The sequence below is a fragment of the Protomyctophum parallelum genome, assembly GCF_964188405.1.
Source record: "Protomyctophum parallelum genome assembly, chromosome: 21".
NCBI lineage: Eukaryota > Metazoa > Chordata > Actinopteri > Myctophiformes > Myctophidae > Protomyctophum > Protomyctophum parallelum.
The window spans coordinates 12,351,810-12,371,123 of NC_139713.1; the positions used below are offsets into that span (position 1 = coordinate 12,351,810).

The window sequence follows — 19,314 nt, forward strand, 5'->3', positions numbered from 1 at the left end:
TTGGGGCAGGAACCCCTTTTGGTGTTTTAAGCATCATGTCATACTCGTGAAAATGTGGTGCAAATCTTTGAATGTCGAACGTTTTTCACTCAAATCTTTGCTTCGGGGGGGGGGGGGGGGGGGGGGGCTCACTGGAACAACATATTTCCAAGTGGGGGTCGGCAGGCCAATTACATATATCTTTGGGGGCACTTGACATGAAAATGTTTGAGAACGACCAACATATAGAAACATGGGTTTTTTTCAGAAAACTGTCAGGATTTAGAAGGCATTTGTAGAATCATCCTCTGGTCTAAATGGGTTACAACCCACAGTCAAAACAACAAGCCCTCTCAGGACAAATCTGACAGAGATTAGCGTATTCTCAGAGCACATCAGAATTAATCGGCAAAACGTGCATCTCCTCAAGACTCGCTTTCAGCTGCAGGTGAATTACTATAGTGCAGAGAGAGAGAGAGAGAGAGAGAGAGAGAGAGAGAGAGAGAGGTCCCGGGACAGGGGTACTATAGGCAGTGTTGTTTTTGGCAGCTAATTTTAGTTTCAGTCATAGTCTCTTGAATAGTTTTCATTTAGTTTTAGTCACATTTTAGTCACCCGGAATGTTTTAGTGTTAGTCTAGTTTTAGTCGACTAAATATCATAAGATTTTAGTCGACTAAATCTACAGTTGATTTAGTCTACTAAGATGTATTTTGGCGGGCCTTGATGCCGCCGTAATGACTGTTTTTACACTTGCTGGAAATAGCAGATCTACAAGGCCACAAAGTATAACATGATGCTTAAAACACCAAAAGGGGTTCCCGCCCAAAAGGTCTTCGTCAGAACCATGTAGCAAACAGACCATCTGTGAGCTTGTATAGATCTTGTTGTGAGCTTGTAGATCTGCTATTTTCAGCATGCAACCAAGTGTAAAATGACTTGTACTGGCTCTCTTGTACACTAGTCCCTTCCTAACATTTGAGTCTAGTTTGTATTGAAGCTTAGTCTTCATTTAGTTTCCATTTAGTTTTAGTCAGTGAAAAAAGGTAGCCGACGAAAAAATGTCGTCTTAGTTTTAGAGTCGACGAAAACAACACTGGTATACTAGGGGAGAAAAGCGGATAGATCCGGGACCGTCCCGGGGTTACTAGGGGAGTTTAGTTGCCCCTCTATATAGTGAATAATATAGGGCTGTATAAGGATTGACATGATTAGTAAAATAAACAGCAGGTCTTTGGGTATACGTAGACATAACGAGATACAAACGGAGACGGGAGGGTTCAGAGGAAGAAGGGATGACGGAAGGGTCAAAGCCCAGGGACGATGAAGGGTCGTCTTCTGGGTTGTGTCTGGGAGCACGAAGCCGACAAGCTGTCATGCTAGATTAGCTCCAACCCTCCGCAACGTTTCTCTCCGTACTGTATATATAGGAGCAGTCCCTGGAATGCAGTACAGTACAGTACAGTACATAGCCTATAATGACCTCAAATGGTGCATTGCATATTGCGTACAGTAAAAGCCCTGCACGGGTTGTGCACGGGTGTCGCACTGCACCGAAAACAGCCGACCTGCAAGTCGGAGAGCTATTTTCTTAATTTAAATCAGGCCGGAGCCTATGGAGTCGTGTTGTATCCAGAATAGCTTTATTTGGGTTTAAGGTGTTTTTTCTTCTTTTCGGGCAACATTTCTATGATGGCTGTGTACGTCACAGCTCTGCTGTCGGGAAGAAATGCACCTAAACTCCAAAATGTTCATTCTTCAGGAAATTAAAAACACATTTTTTTAGGAAATTCAGAAAACGTTATATATATTTTTTAAACAAGGCAATACTGTACTGCTTCATCAAAGTTGGTGTTGTGACTTTATATATTGGGGGGAGAGTTGGAGTTGGCTGCTTCTATAGCGGACAGTTTGAGCCGGGTCCAATGGAGTTAAGAGGTTTTGTCCAAAGCGTTTGTAACTATACTTTCCATTGGTTCGATATTTCCGAAACAACACACAGATGTAAAGGGTGTTCAATAGCACTGATTTAAAAGAAATCTCTAAACCTCAAAAATAGAGTTAGGAGGTTTCCTCTCGACAGCAACGATATGCTCAACGACATCATCATTCTAGCCGTTAAACTACAGACTGAAAAAGATTGTTTTGAAAATAGAAACAAATCACAGGGTTGTGTCGAATGGAAGATAAATGACGCTATGTGTGTTTATACATTTAGTGCATGTTTACTGAATAGAGCTGTGGCGGGCTAATCAAAGCAGTCAACAACGCATTATTATTATTATTATTAAATATATGGAGGTATTGTGGGCTGGTCTTTTTACAAAAAAGCCCCCCTTTTAAATACATACACACATACATACATACATACATACATACATTTCAGAAGTTTTAGCAGTTTTTAAGGACCACTTTTAGGCCAGTGCACCAGAGCAAGCTCTTGCCTTTTTTTAAACCCTACCCATTTTAACCAAATACATACATACATACATACATACATACATACATACATACATACATACATACATACATACATACATATGTATGCTTTCATCCCGGATAGAGTATATAGACTTGAGAGCACAATACGCTGCCTAACTCTCTCGCTTGGCAACCCCCCGAGTGATCTCCTCCCTTCTCCCCCCTCCATGCGCCTACCCCCCCCCTCTTCCCTCTCCCCCGAACTATGCGCCCCTACCCCCCCCCCCCCCCCCCTCTTCCCTGGTCTCTTGGCTTTGTCCCTCGCACCACCACCACCACCACCGCAGCCCAAACCTTTGCCTCACCTCCTCAACGCCCAAATCCCCGTCTAGCCCCCTCGTCCCACTTTATCCCTTCATCAGCTCGTCTCTTCTTCCCCATCGTTCTCTCTCCCTGCATGCAGACCCCGCCGCCCGCTCCCTCGCTCGCTCGCACTCGCTCATGGCTTCTTGGCAGTAGGCTAGTGTTTATCGTACCGTGTTTATACGAGCTCCGCTCTCTCTCTCCTTCTGCTCCCGAGACGAGGTCAAGAGAGGGAGAATTATGTGTATTTCAGTCACCTTCACCGGCAGAGCCTTGTGGTGGCCATCTGTACGCCATTAGAACAGTGAGAAGTGTATATGCCGCGTATTGCAGTCGTGTTGGTATATTGAGCGCTTACTGTGTATATACCCGCCCGGGCGGCCATTTTGCTTCCCCCGTGCAGTGGAAGTGGATTGTTACTGAAGCAGCGGTTTCTTTATTTTTTTTTAACTTTGTTTATTGGCGTTATGAAGTCATTTACAGGCAATTTGTTTCATGTTACAACACTAATTGTCTCTCAGTTCGTTTTTTTTAAATTAAATTCTAAAGAAGCATACTGTACATGCGCGCGCACACACACGCACACGCACACACAGAAGACATACATGAATACATGAATACATACATACATACATACATACATACATACATACGTATACATTTGTACATACAGAAATATACACTTCAGAAATAATGAGGACAAGAAAAGAAAGGAAAAAAAACACAACAATAAATAGAAAAGTAATAATATTATTTGCCTTGGGGGTGAACTTTTCACTGTGATATGGGAGGTTTTAAGTTAGAGTATCTGAGTGGCAGCTCTATAGCCATTTGTAGATTCTGCTTCCAGATGATTCCGCCACTGACACCAATCTCCTTCTGAAGTTAGGACGCTTGTATTTCTAGCAGCGGTTTCAGTGGGCTGTTGTTGTCATAGGCTATTAGAATCTAATCTGACCAACTATTCTGGGCCATGGCTCAGTGGTCCAGGCATCTTGGCTGGTAATCCAGTCTGGGTTCGACTCCCGATCCCGACGGCCTTTACTACATGTCCCCCCCCCATCTCTCTCCCTGTTTCCTGTCAGCCTACTGTCTGTCCCTCCATAAAATATATAAAATAAAGGCGAAAGCCACCAAAAAAAATACTATTTACTGTCAAAAAGCCCCTTCACTGGATTTCTATAATTTTTTGGAGGGTCAACATTTTCTGTCCTGAACGGATTATATATGGCAATCATTATTTAGAACTGTATTTACATTTGGTATAGAGGCCTACACACGTTCCTATTTGGCCTCAAACTGCTCTAAACTATTATGATATATTATGCTATAGTCATGATACACCCGTTGCTAAATAATTGAGAGGCTTAATTGGATTGTTTCTGGTGCAACGAGGGGAAATTTGTTAGGTTTTCTTAAGCCACGTTGCGGCGGTTTGGAGGTTTACGTTGGCTAAATGCAGCCATGGCTCTTCTGTGTGATGCCAAGTCGTTCAGTGAACCCTGAATCAGTGTGGGGATTGAATAATTCATACGTTTCACACATTGATATCTGAGCAAGCATGACATTTTGCACAAATCTACAGTAATCCCTCCCCCCCCCTCCTCTCCATCACCTCTGTGTCTTATTCTCTGCTCTATTCCAATTCTATTCACTAAACACTTAAATGGGCTCCATTTCCGTCACCGCTAAACCCCTTATCCCTAAACTTCTTTGCCTTTTCTTTTTTTTACTATTTTGAAAACTATTTTTGAGTAGTTCAACTAGCACTAGCCAATCTATATTGAAACGCTGTGAGCTTGTAGACTGGCCATTTTATAACTATTCAAAAATGTTTAGCAAAATAGTAGTTTAAATAGAAGTTTATGGATATATAAGGGGTTTTAGCGGTGACGAAAATGGAGTCCTTAGTTTAAACGTGCCGGCGTTAATAACAGGCAAACAATATCAAAACAGTAGAGAAAATAAAAATGAAACTATATTAAAAAATATTGAAAGACAATTTAGAGTTATGCAAATAGCCTGTCTGTCTGCATGTGAGCTATATAATATAGATCAGCAAATGTCGTTCATCATAATTATGACAAAGTTTACACAAAGCATCTATAGCTCATCTATAGCTGTGCGTCAGGTGGTTTAAGTTTGTATACTGCCTGACCTCACTGTTCCTATCGGTTACAGTGGGGTGATACGGAGTGATGTCATGCCAGCATTTCTTCATCTTCTCCTGTGTGCGTGTGTGTGTGTGTGTGTGTGTGTGTGTGTGTGTGTGTGTGTGCGTGTGTGTGTGTGTGTGCGTGTGTGTGTGTGCGTGCGCGTGCGTGCGTGTGTGCGTACGTACGTGAATGTGTGTTGATAAGCGCACGTCTACACACACATCTGCGTGTATAAATGTGTATGTTGACAAGTGTGTGTGAGACAAGTGCGTGCGTGCGTGCGTGCGTGCGTGCGTGCGTGCGTGTATACATGGGTATATGTCAGGGCCTTCATGCATCAGCCAGGAAATTGCACGTGTTGGTTTGTTTGCGTTGAAGGCTCAGCTTGCAGCCGCAGTCAGAGTTTCTTTGAAGGCCATATCCCTCTCTCTCTCTCTCTCCAGAGTTTCTCCCTTGGACTTTCTCGCTAAGCACCAGAAACAGAAATCAGCCAAAAAGCAAAAAGGCTTCACATTAAAGTTGCCTCTGTTCATTTTTAACCACTTGTGTCCCTATAGCAGTGGTTCCCAAACTTTTCCATGTCAAGGACCCCCAATTTGTCACGAATTAGCCCCGCGGACCCCCATTTGAAAGGATATGCCATGCAGGGACCCCCCATAAGAAGAGATTTTTGCGGCTCTAGCAGTGATTCTCAACCCGTTTAAATTGAAGGACCCCCAGTTTTACACGCATTAGTCTAGTACGGACCCTCATTTAATGTAATTTATATCTCTGGGATCTCTGAGAGTGCATGTACAAATAAAACCAAATGGACCTGTTAGGGTCCCTGTTGATGATGGACCTGTAAGGTTCCATTTGTACATGGGTCCATTTGGTTCCATTTGTACACTCTCTGAGTTACAGACCCATAAGGGTCCATTTGGTTCCATTTGTACACTCTCAGAGTTACAGACCCATAAGGGTCCATTTGGTTCCAAAACATCATTTAGCTGGGGATCCCCTGGAACTCCCTCAAGGACGCCTGGGGGTCCCCGGGCCCCACTTTGGGAACCACTGCCCTAAAGTCTGAAGCAAAGAGGTGTGGTGTAAAGCAAGTGGTTTTCAAACCTTTTCATATCGAGGCCCAGTATTTATTGTGCATTTGAGCGACTGACCACCATCTGATGACATTTAGCCTCTCAGACCCCCACACTTTGAATATGTTGTTGTTGTTGTTGTTGTTGGATAAGATCATACAGATCAAAATAATAATTCTTCCACATTCACTAATTAGACTTCTTGTAAATTAAGTAATGCAGATGTTTAACAATAATCTAACTCTTGAGAGGGTAACATTCAACCAAATGGACAACCAGTACATTTGGTTTCATTTTACGCTCTCAAGAGTTAAAGAGGGTCCATTTGGTTACCAACTCTATACCCTTATAGATCTTGGTCCCCAGCTAAATGATGGAGAGTCTCCATCATTTGAACCAAATTAAACATTATGGGTCTGTAACTCTGAGAGTGTACAAATGGAACCAAATGGACCATTATGGGTCTGTGACTCTGAGAGTGTACAAATGGAACCAAACGGGTCATTTGGTTCCAGTTGTACACTCTCAGAGTTACATTAACATTGATTTTACAATACAAATTGGGGGTCCCAGAGATAGAAATGCCATTACATGGGGGGTCCGTAGACATGTCCTTGAAATGAAACGGGTTGAGAGTCAGTCACTGCTGGGGAGCCGTACAAATCTTCTCTTATGGGCGGTCCCTGGCATGTCTTTTCAAATGGGGGTCCACGGGGATAATTTGTGTCAATTTGGGGGTCCTTGATGTGCATTTTGGTGATTTGCTCATTCATATAGACTAGAGGTTGATGCTTTTATTCACAGAGGAAAATATCTACCTTAAATAAATGACATTACCGGTGCGTAATAAGTTGTGTTCCAGGTGGATGTAATTCACGACACAAACAGCAGATTTGAATTCATGCAAATGAATAAAACAAATGAAAATGACAAACTAAAGGACCTTATAAGCTTGATTCATGCTTTATCACGCGACGTGCTTGTTGAAATTGCAACTGATTAAAAGGAGAATTCCATGCTAGAAGGCTTTCTTTCCTTTATTTGTATAGTTGTTACGTCCCCACCAAAGAGGTCCAGGTGTTATTTTGTGCAAAAGTGCATTATTGGCTATTTCCCCTAATATAAGCCCTCAACAGGGGTTGGGTTTTTGTGCTAATTTGCTTATTTCCATCAAAATAAGTAAAGTGTACATATATATATACAGACATATATCTTTTGAGCAATGGAAATAAACAAATTAGCACAACACTCCAATGCTCCATTCAATTCAATTCAATTCAATTCAATTAAATTCAATTAAATTCAATTAAATTCAATTAAATTCAATTCAATTAAAAAAAAAACCTGGACACCTGGACCTCTTTGGTGGAGACGTAACAACTACAAATAAAGGTAAGAAAGCCTTCTGGCATGGAATTCTCCATAATTATCAATCTTTCACAATGAAAATCTTTACTTCTTCTCGTCTCTCAATTGATCTGTCTCTCTGCATCTCCTCTCCTCTCCTCTCCTCTCCTCTCCTCTCCTCTCCTCTCCTCTCCTCTCCTCTCCTCTCCTCTCCTCTCCTCTCCTCTCCTCTCCTCTCCTCTCCTCTCCTCTCCTCTCCTCTCCTCTCCTCTCCTCTCCTTCACAGTAGGTTTGGTACTAAGTGTGCGCGCTGCGGCAGGCAGATCTACGCCAGCGACTGGGTGCGTCGGGCGAGGGGCAACGCGTACCACCTGGCCTGTTTTGCCTGCTACTCCTGCAAGAGGCAGCTGTCCACCGGGGAGGAGTTTGGCCTGGTGGAGGAGAAGGTCCTGTGTCGGATTCACTACGACACCATGGTGGAGAACCTCAAACGAGCAGCGGAGAACGGTATAGTCATGCCTAGTCGTTGTGGCTTATTTGCAATCAGAAAGACATTTACATATCATTTACATATTTTCTTTTCTTCATAAATCAATTGTATTGAACTGTGTTTTGGTTAAAAAAATATTGAACCATTGGAAAGTACTAAAAAAGCGCTTTGGACAAAAACGAAACTCCATTGGGGCCCTCAAACTGTCTGCCAAAGGCTAACTATCCACCTCTCCCCCTCTCATGCAAGTAATTGACAACATATAAAGTCACAGTTCCAACTTTGGTGAGGCAACATTTCATTTGTTTTAAAATTATACGGTTTTCATTTCATTTCCTGAAGTTAGGAGTTAGGTGGTTTCTCCCCGACAACCGAGATATATATTATGTATCCATTCATGAAAAGTATGAACTAACACTAACACTTGAGCTTGTGACTAAATAATAACTAGTATACATTATAGAAGACAGGTTATTTTTTTCCATTTCCTGAAAATAATGATTTTGGACATTATAGTAGCCTATAGACAGCGGCGATATATAACCTTCTTTTCCAACTCTTTTCTCCTTCCTTTAACCCATTCTGGGCGGGAATCCCTTTTGGTGTTTTAAGCATTATGTTAGCTGTTGAAAAATAGCAGATCTACAAGCTCATAGTGCGGCACCGAGTGGCATGCTACGAGCTTGTAGGTCTGCTATTTTTGAAAAATCGTGAAAATGTGGCACAAATCTTTGAATATATATCCTTTCAAAGCGAACGTTTTTTTTTAACTCAAAGCCTTGCTTCTGTGCATGTAGTCCCTGGGCTCCCTGGAATAACATCTTTTCAGATGTGGGACATGAAAATGTTTGAGCACCACTGACATAGAAACATGGGTTTTTCAGAAAATCGAAAAGGATTTAGAAGAAGACATATTTGTAGAATGGTCCTCAGGTCGGTGAATAATCTCTTGTCTCTCTTGTTGTGCCTTCTTCCCTCTCCTCTCAGGGAACGGTATCACTTTAGAGGGAGCCGTTCCAACAGAGCAGGACAGTCAGCCCAAACCTGCTAAAAGGGCTCGCACCTCCTTCACGGCAGAACAACTACAGGTCCAGTTTACATTATGTACACACTAACAGATATATCTTATACGAGTTATATATCGTACTTTCTATTAGAGATGTCCCGATGCTGTATCGGGAAAAGTATCGGTATCGACGAATTAAGCAATATTACACGAGAGGGGGTGGTTTATTAATGGTCATTAATGCACGCCTGCGATGCTGCAGGAACGAGCCTGCAGGGTGAGTTCCGAAAGCAACGCAGAAGTGCATTAGTTACCCTTAAAACTAAGAAAATCGCTGAAATAACATATTTTGTTAATGACAGATGTAGTCACTACGACCACAAATGTCCCAAGAAACTACTGTAGCTAGCTACTAGCCACCGAGTTCGCTGCGCTCTGGGAGAACATGAGCAGCCGAATTATTTGTTTTGATTAGGTGTGCGGTGATGCTCGTTTTAACCACGGCTAGAAGGCTGTTTCAACCAATCAGATTGCTTCCTCAAAACGACCTGTTAATTATAATATGCCAGTATAACCACCGATCCGACACAGGGGTAAGGGGTTGACACTATGGCAGCAGGTGAATAAAATGTTGGGGCATGTGGAGTTTGCTTTGGAGTTGCCCAAACTGCAAGTGGACATTTGAGTGAGGAGTCTGCTATAAACACAACACGAGATATAGCTATACATAGCTACAAACACAACATGAGATATTCAGCTAGATAGCTATAAACACAACATGAGATAACAACACCCGTATCGGTATTCGGTATCGGCTAACACAGAAATTGTGGTATCGGGTTCAGATCGGGAACAACAAAACTGTATCGGGACATCCCTACTTTTTATGGTATCTATATTTGTTCTTTAATTAAAGAACAAAGAAGAAGTCCATTACCTTTATTTGTAGTTGTTACGTCCCATGCACCAAAGAGGTCCAGGTGTTATTTTGTGCAAAAGTGCATTATTGGCTATTTCCCCTAATATAAGCCCTCAATGGGAGTTGGGTTTTTGTGCTAATTCGCTTATTTCCATCGAAATAAGTACTAAAGTATGCCCCCTGGGATACAATTTACGTTATGAAGAGAGGATATATGCAATTTTTTTCATTTTTGAGCGATGTAAATAAGCAAATTAGCACAACACCCCTATAGCCCCATTCGATTCAATGTAATTCAATGCAATTCATTGAGGGCTTATGGTAGGGGAAATAGCCAATAATGCGCTTTTGCACAAAATAACACCTGGAACTCTTTGGTGGGGACGTAACAACTACAAATAAAGGTAAGAAAGCCTTCTTCTAGCATGGAATTCTCCTTTAATGGGCTGCAACAAAACGATTTCACGGTAACGTCCTCCCTATCTGTGCAGGTGATGCAGGCACAGTTTGCCCAGGACAATAATCCCGATGCCCAGACGTTGCAGAAACTAGCAGACATGACAGGCCTAAGCAGAAGGGTCATACAGGTCAGTTTTACTGCAGTACAGTACAGTACAGTACAGTACAGTACAGTACAGTACAGTACAGTACAGTACAGTACAGTACAGTACAGTACAGTACAGTACAGTACAGTACAGTACAGTACAGTACCCAGTGGTGGAAAGTAACCAAGTACTTTTACTTAAGTACTACTTAAGTGCAATTTTGAGGTATTTGTACTTTACTTGAGTATTTCCAATTTCCAGCACGTTTACTTCTACTCGACTACATCTCAGAGCCAAAATTTGTACTTTTACTCCACTACAATAATTTGAAAACTTTAGTTACTAGTTAATTTGGCGATTTTAATTTTGATTAGAAAACATACATTAACCACTTCAACCCTATACATTTCGGCCATTTGAAAATAGCCATTTGAAAATGCTATTTTCAATTGATTTTGCACACATTTTGAACTTGTGAAATGGGACATTCTGCAATATGTCTATTTTACTTTTAGTACTTTAAGTACATTTTGATGTCGATACTTTTGTACTTTTACTCAAGTACATTTTCAATTCCATACTTTTACTTGTAACGAAGTACTTCTAAATTTGAAAACATTTGAGTACTTTTTTCCACCACTGGCACTATATCTATAGCACCCCGAATTGAAATGCGGTCTGTATCTGGATACCTTATGTGGATAAGGATTGATCACACACACGCCTGGCTGACTTTGACTGAGATCAAAATGTGAGCCAGACCACCTCCTCGACAGCTTTATATGTCACAGCACAGTTATACAGGTACAAAATACGGGGTGGAATTAGTTTTTTTGTGCGTAGTAGTTCCCCATCATGAAATTTCTCCTGAGAAAAACTAAGAAAGGGAAGAAGAGAGGTACAGGTAAAGGCCAGGGGTTTCTTCTGTGTATCCAACTATCCACCACCAACCACAAAAGGTCTCTTAGCTTATTTACAAGCTTCGCTAGAAACTGTACAACCAAAGGTTCTCTTATTAGCTGGTTGACAGCAGCACGTGGTCTGGCAGATCTGAGGATGACATTCTGATTGTGGCGTTTTACACCTGGCTTTGAACCTTATCCAGATAACATATTCCACTTCCGACATAGTGATGATTTCATCGACTAAAACGAAGACGAAAAATGTTCGTCGACTACCATTTCCCACTGATGGAAAGTAATTGGAAACTAAATAAAAACTAAGCTATAATAAAACTAAGACTAAATATACTGGCCTGGGCTGTGGCTCAGCGGTCCAGGCACCTTGGCTGGTAATCCAGTCAGTGTGCTGAGTGTTCGACTCCCGATCCCGACGGCCTTTACTGCATGTCATCCCCCCATCTCTCTCCCCATTTCCTGTCAGCCTACTGTCTGACCCTCCATAAAAAATATAGAATAAAGGCGAAAGCCACAAAAAAAACATTATATAAAATAAAAAGAAAATACTAAATATACTGACAATTTCTTCAACAAATAAAAACTAGACTAAAATGTTAGGAAGGGACTAGTGGAGAAGAAATCCAGTATAAGTCATTTTACACTTGGTTGCATGCTGAAAATAGCAGATTGGCTATTTTCAGCAAGTGTCAAATCAGTCATTACGACGACATCACGGCCCGCCAAAATACATTTTAGTCGACTAAATCAACTGTAGATTTAGTCGACCAAACTCTTATGGTGTAGTCGACTAAAACTAGACTAACACTAAAACATTCCAGGTGACAAAAAATGTGACTAAAACTAAATTAACTTTCATTCCAAAGACTATGACTAAAACTAAAATAGAAATGTTGCTGCCAAAAACAACACTGGTGTAGACACGGTCTAGAAGACCACGGGATGGGCAACCTTTTTCCTCACTAAGCCGTTTTCCGACTAGCTGATGATGTGATCAGCCATGAAGTGCCAGACAATTAAAACCACCATGTCTCAATATAGACTGTCTGTAGAATGAAACAAAGCATGCAATAAGCCAATCATTTTATGTAGAACAGATCAAAGAGTTCGGTGCCCTGCAGGATCCCTGGATCAAACATTGTACAAGTTATTGGAAGTGGTTTCAGACCATAAAAAAAATAAATAACATTTTATAACATTCGTTTAGACATACTGTATACAATGTCGTTGTTTATTTCTAAGCCTTTTTAACCATAGTAAAATTATACATAATGTTGTTGCTGTCGGGAGGAAACCTCATAACTCCATTTTTGAGGTTTTTGATTTTCTTTGGGGGGCATAAATCAGTGCTATTGAACACCCTTTACGTCTGTGTGTTGTTTCGAAAATATTGAACCAATGGAAAGTAGTAAAAAGTGCTTTGGACAAAACCTCTTAACTCATTTGGACCCTCAAAATGTCTGCTAAAGCAACTAACTCCACCACCTCTCTCCCTCTCATGGAAGTAATTGACCATAAATAAAGTCCCAACACCAACTTTGATAAGGCTGTGTATTGCTTTGTTAAAAAAATAAAATAAAAAAAAATCTTAATTCCCTGAAAACATTTTTTTTCATTTCCCGAAGAGAAAAAAAGAACATTCTGGAGTTATGATGAGGTTTCTTCCCGACAGCAGAGATATACAGTATAGCATACATGATGGATGGTTACGTTACATCTTCATAGGTGTGGTTTCAAAACTGCAGAGCAAGACACAAAAAGCACACGCCGCAGCACGGAGGCGGGGGTCCCCAGGGGGGTCCTCACCCCCAGTCCCGCATCCCCTCGTCCATCCTGCCAGATGAGCTGCATTACTCGCCGTTCGGCAGTCCAGAGCGGGCCCGCATGGTGGCCCTGCACGGATACATCGACAGTGAGTGTGCTTGGGTTTTTTTTTTTGTGCTTTTGTTGTCGTTTTTATCCCATATAAGACCTGAGGACAATTCTACAAAAATGCCTGACAGTTTTCAGAAAAACCCAGTGGGCCCAGTGTGTGTGGAGTTTGCACGTTCTCCCCGTGTCCCCTATAGGGTAGGTAATACCCTCACACAAAACATGCAGTAATCCTGGTCTCTAAACTGCCTCCCCCTGGCCAGCCTGATGGAGGGGAAAGGAACTGGTTGGAATAACGTGTTCCTTCCACGCGCTACGTCCAACCAGGGAAACTCCCCCCTGTCAGGTGCAAAGGAGCAACTCCGTAGCTCTCCCGAGGTTGGCGGAGGGTGTGTAGAGCCCAGGGTCACATTAGATAATTGACACAGGGGTGAAAAATGGGTTACAAAATCGTGGGATAAAAAAACGCTGGGTCTCAAACGCTGGGTCTCAAACGTTGGGTCTCAAACACTGGGTGCCAAACGCTGGGTCTCAAACGCTGGGTCTCAAATGCTGGGTCTCAAATGCTGGGTCCCAAAAACTGGGTCTCAAACGCTGGGTGCCAATCGCTGGGTCTCAAACGCTGGGTCCCAAACACTGGGTCTCAAACGCTGGGTCTCAAACGCTGGGTGCCAATCGCTGGGTCTCAAACGCTGGGTCCCAAACACTGGGTCTCAAACGCTGGGTCTCAAACGCTGGGTGCCAAATGCTGGGTCTCAAACGCTGGGTCTTAAACGCTGGGTCTCAAATGCTGGGTCTCAAACGCTGGGTCCCAAACACTGGGTCTCAAATGCTGGGGGTCTCAAACGCTGGGTCTCAAACGCTGGGTCTCAAACGCTGGGTCTCAAACGCTGGGTCTCAAACGCTGGGTCTCAAACGCTGGGTCCCAAACGCTGGGTCTCCAACACTGGGTGCCAAACGCTGGGTCTCAAACGCTGGGTCCCAAACACTGGGTCTCAAACGCTGGGTCCCAAAAACTTGGTCTCAAACGCTGGGTGCCAATCGCTGGGTCTCAAACGCTGGGTCCCAAACACTGGGTCTCAAACGCTGGGTGCCAAACGCTGGGTCTCAAACGCTGGGTCCCAAACACTGGGTCTCAAACGCTGGGTCTCAAACGCTGGGTCCCAAACGCGATTTAATTGCCCGGGGTTATTTAATGCATTACATTATAGCGCCCATTCGATTTATAAAAACTGACCACTTTTACCGACGGACCGGATGTTGTTGTGAATGTGTGTGTGGCAGCTAACAATAGCCACACCACTCTAGAGTCGATCGACAACAACGGGAGGTAAGAATACATCTATGGCGACTAACGACTGGACCACGGAGGACCGTCTAATACAGGATCTTTTTTCATAATTAGGCGGGATGATTTAGTTTGCGAGTTATTAATGTTTTAAGATTTTCGTTTTCGTCGGTTAAACAGGGAGGGAGTTTTTCGATGACGTCTCACTCTTACGCAACATTGAGGATTGCCCAACAGGCGCTCCTAGCCTGTGGAGTGATGCGATCCGTTCTCATATCAATAAACTTCGTCTTTTGGACAATACTTCGTCCTGGGCGTCGGGCGTTACTATATTAGAAAGGACGGTGAACTTCGTCCTGGGCGTTGGGGGTGTTAACATGGTGAATCACATCTTGATAACATCATCAAGATGTGATTCACCATGTTAATGGTGTTTTCCAGGTATATTAAGGTATATTAATGACATGCCCCTTTAGTCCATGAGCCATGAGCTCCAAAATTTGAACGTTATAATTATAAATTGAGTGTGCAAAACCATATAGATTGTTATAACCATGAAACTTCCCCGGTTGATTACTTACACGAAGACAATGATTTATTATAGGCCTATTACAAATAAAAAATAAATAAATATGCAAATGAGGCATTATCCTACTATAAATGCGCCACGTCTCTGCGTGCGTACGTGCGTGTACGGTTGTAATGTACGTAACTCGAGAACCGTTTGACCCACCGGCTTCAAATTTGACATGCGCGTTCCACACCCCCATTCCCACAGGGAGTGCAGTGCCCGGTATCGAGTCGGTCGGACCCACGCTACTCCAGAACCACCACAAAAGGCTCTGCTCAGGCTCTGCCAGTGGGCCTAAAGAGGCCAACTCCTTTCACATGGGCCAGGCTCTGCCAGTGGGCTTAATGAGGCCAACTCCTTTCACCTGTGCAATTTCCAGCCTCTGCCTCAGCCAATTGATCCTCAACCAATCAGGCGCTGCCAGTGGGCCGAATTGATTGCCAAATAAACTTTTCCGTTTGCAGTCTTCACACACACAGGCACAGATCTCCATGTGGGACGCCGGCTGACAGTTAAAACAGGTGCTATGACAACGTATATCATTAGGTTCCCAAGTTGCATCGTTCCCAAGTAGGCCGGTGGCCGACTGTGACGGGCACGTACAGGTCTAGTAAAATATGAAAAAGCTACTATACTGTGGAAGGGTTATCATATATTAATTTACTTATATTGATCCTATAAATAATTGAACATACCGGTAGGTAGACCTATAGTTTAGGCCACTCAATTCATAATATTAACGTTCCAATTTTGGAGCTCTGGCTCATGGACTTAAGAACCAAAAAGAAGAGAACCGGTTTGAACCGGAAAAGGGGTGTCTGCAACTTCCATTCCTTAAATGTTCAGGGTTTGCGACAGTATAATGTCATCATCCGGATTATAAACGAACATACAGTAACGCAATTCCTAACTGTATATCCGATGTATCTGTCAGCTTCTATACGTTTTGCCAAATTTTGTGACGCTGTTTTTAACCCATTCTGGACGGGAACCAGATCTACAAGCTCATAGCGCGGCACCGAGTGCCGCGCTATGAGCTTGTAGATCTGCTATTTTTGAAAATGTGTGAAAATGTGTCGCAACTCTTGTTTAATATAAAAATATGTTCTTTCAGAGCGAACGTTTTTTAACTAAAATCTTTGCTTCTGGGAGGGGGTCCCTGGAACAACATATTTTCAAATGGGGGTCGGTGGCCTATTACATATATTTTTTGTGGCCCCTTGACATGAAATATTGAGAACCACTGATATAGAATCAGGATTCAGAAGATTTTTTTTTAATTTCAACGTCGGGCATAAGTTATAATCCCCTTGTTTTACGACCTGTGCTTTATTCTCTCTCTAGGTCATCCCTTCTCCGTCCTGACCTCTCAGAGTCTCCCCCACCACCACCAGGCCATGTCGCTGCCCCAGCTCCCCCTCAGCCGCTAGCTATAGCCCCCCATGTTGTGACCCCCGACCTCTGAACCTCAATACCCCCTCCCCCGTGCCATCGCAGACGTCCGCCAAGCTGACCCGGAGGTCAAACGGGAGGCGACTTGGAAAAAAGTTTTTTTTTTTTTTTTACCTTTGACCTCAACCGCTCTGAGGAAACAGAGAACTAAGTGGAAGTTAAGAACCAAACAAACAACAAAACAACAACAACAAAAAACCTGCCGTCGGACTACATATCCCACCTGCACCTCCCTATGGACAGGAAATGACTACATATCCCACCTGCACCTCCCTATGGACAGGAAAGGACTACATATCCCACCTGCAAGCCAGTCTGTCCAAACCTTAGAGTATATATATTAATAGCGACGGCACCCGGAGGAAACCCTGAGGCGAAATGGACATAGTGGCCGAATTTGGCATTGCAGCTCGAGCCAGCGCTGGTCCGTTGACTATCATTGCGCACGTTCATGTTATCGGGGCCATGACACGTGAACGAATGTTTCTATACGTGAACGCGTGCAAACGGCGCAATGATAGTCAACTGTCATGTTATTGGGGCAATCAATCAATCAATCCCAGAATGCACTCTGTTCCTACCCAGGAGGAGGAGTGAAATCGCCTCATGCGCTTTTGAGCAACTTAATGCAAGTGGATGTGGGAGGAGAAATCTGGTGCCGTCTCTATTAATATATACTCTAAGGCCAAAACCCATTGATGAGACCTTTATCATCATTAGCACCAGGAACTCACAGAAGAGGTGCGCTCTCTCTCTCTCTCTCTCTGTACTACCGAACTATGGACGCCCTGCCACACCAGTCATGTGTATGTACAGCGTGTCCACACTTCTCCTCTCTGCCTGCCTCATGGCCGGCCAACCTCTGATGATGTGATGTTATATAGTTCTGGAGAGATGGAAGTGACCACAGAAACCGGATTCATGAATGCCTTTTGAGTGCTGTCAGAATTGTGGAGATTAGTAAATAAGTTTAAAAAAAAGAAGAAAAAGAAAAAGAAAAAAGGGGGGTAAATGTAAGGGCCCCCTGGGATACACGCACGCACGCACGCACACACACACACACACACACACACACACACACACACACAACACACACACACACACACACACACACACACACACACACACACACACACACACACACCCCCCTCCCTCTTTTCTCTCTACACCACCATGAAGGAACACTATTGGTTGTTGGGAAATTTTAAGGTATAATATGAGGTATATAACCTTGATATTACCTAGTATAAAAAAAAATACAAATACATAAATGAATTGTTTAATTGAAACATGGTGACACACGCAGCGTGTCTCGTTTACAGTATAACAATATATTGTGTACCTTAATTATCTCTCAAGTGAAATTGTTAAAGTAACGTTCACAAAAGATAACGCTTTGATTGATCATACTTATGCCTGTGATGCAAAATTTAAAATGTTAACACTTGGAGTGTTATAATGTTTTACACTGCAGATATAACAGTACGAATTAGAGCTAGGAATTAAAGGTGGTGTAAGTGATATTTCTTGGTTAAGTTTTTTAAGTAAACGCATTTTATAATTAGTCTTATTCATTAGTAGTAATCATTGATATAGTGTTTGTTCAATAACAGGGGTCTTCCCTAAACAGCTCTTTAGTCAACAGAGAATACATTCTTTCTCAGATGCTTTACAATGTATTTTCAGTGTTTCAATTGAAACGTTGTCTGCTCATTATTATTTTGTCTCATGACTTCATCACCAATTTCACTGTATCCTGTGTATGCGTTCTCTTTCCTGATTGGGTGAAAGTGGTATCCTGACCTGGAAATGTATATTTTCTGTTAAAGGGGCATTCCGCTAATTTTCAACATTTTACTATGTCATTAATATACCATAGAGCTGTTGTGTGGAAAATAATAAAAAAGTCCCCCCATTCTGTGTTTCCTAGAAGGTCTGGAAAAAAAAATCATTAACATGGTGAATCACATCTTGATGACATCATCAATATGTGATTCACCATGTTTTTTCAGACCTCCAGTCCTAGGAAAAACACAGAATGGGGGGACTTTTTTAAAATTATTTCCAGCTCTAAGGTATATTAATGACATAGTAAAATGTTGAAAATGAGTGGAATGCCCCTTTAACTAAGAGCTGGAGTAGTAACGCCTGGGTAGATCCCCGTTAGCGAAATAAAACACTCTATATGATTACCATTAGATAATATTTAACACTTATTTTAACAAGGAAATATCACTTTACAGCACTACTTCAACACATCTTGAGCCGCCACAATAATTAGCCGGTATTATGGCTATTACAATAGCTGTTATACAATGTTAAAAACCTAGGGATCGCAGAGATGTAAATAGTGGTCAAACAGGCCTTTTTCCTTCAAAGAGTGAGAGGCAGTTACACACAGTAAAAAGCTGTAAAAAAACAAAAAACGAACACATTTCTTTTTTCTTTGTGTTTCCAAACTTGGGTTGCTAATGCATGACTTATTGGGTCTCTCATCCAGCCTCTGTGTGTATGTGTGTGTGTGTGTGTGTCTCTCACGGAGTAGTGGTACATTATAGACAAAATGAAACAGACTGTGTTTGTACATACATTAGTATGACGTGCGTGCGTGTCTTGGCAGGGGTAGAGAGTGTGAACTTGTTATCTTAGTGCCATGGCCGTTTGTGTGAAGAACAGGAACCAATGTTAATTAAAAGGGGGAACAAGACCTCAATGTACTTGTATATTTATTGAGATGTTAAACCCTGTAAAGCACTTTCCCCCCCCCCCCTCTCTGAAATGGTTTTGTTTTATTATTATTATTAAAAAAAGAAAAAGAAAAAAGAAGGAGAAAACAAGAGAGAGAGAAAAACAAAGGTTTATTTGATGGAGCTTGTGTGCATCATCCATGTTTTGTGTATTAAAATGCAATAA

General features: G+C 42.3%; 1 protein-coding gene across 5 annotated transcripts in view; it reads left to right on the top strand.

Moving 5' to 3' along the window:
• The window catches only part of lhx6a (LIM homeobox 6a), a 41,399-nt gene extending 24,400 nt beyond the window's left edge, over positions 1 to 16,999 (top strand). For 3 of the 5 annotated variants that reach the window (XM_083793907.1, XM_083793909.1, XM_083793910.1), the window contains 5 exons: positions 7,628 to 7,848; positions 8,819 to 8,919; positions 10,248 to 10,343; positions 12,944 to 13,130; positions 16,294 to 16,999. In XM_083793907.1, coding sequence (XP_083650033.1) covers positions 7,628 to 7,848; positions 8,819 to 8,919; positions 10,248 to 10,343; positions 12,944 to 13,130; positions 16,294 to 16,379 — 691 coding nt within the window. In that variant the 3' untranslated portion in view covers positions 16,380 to 16,999. The remainder of the gene's footprint in view (positions 1 to 7,627; positions 7,849 to 8,818; positions 8,920 to 10,247; positions 10,344 to 12,943; positions 13,131 to 16,293) is intronic. The other 2 variants (XR_014570995.1, XM_083793908.1) reach the window with 2 other exon arrangements.
• The last annotated feature ends 2,315 nt before the right edge of the window (positions 17,000 to 19,314 follow it).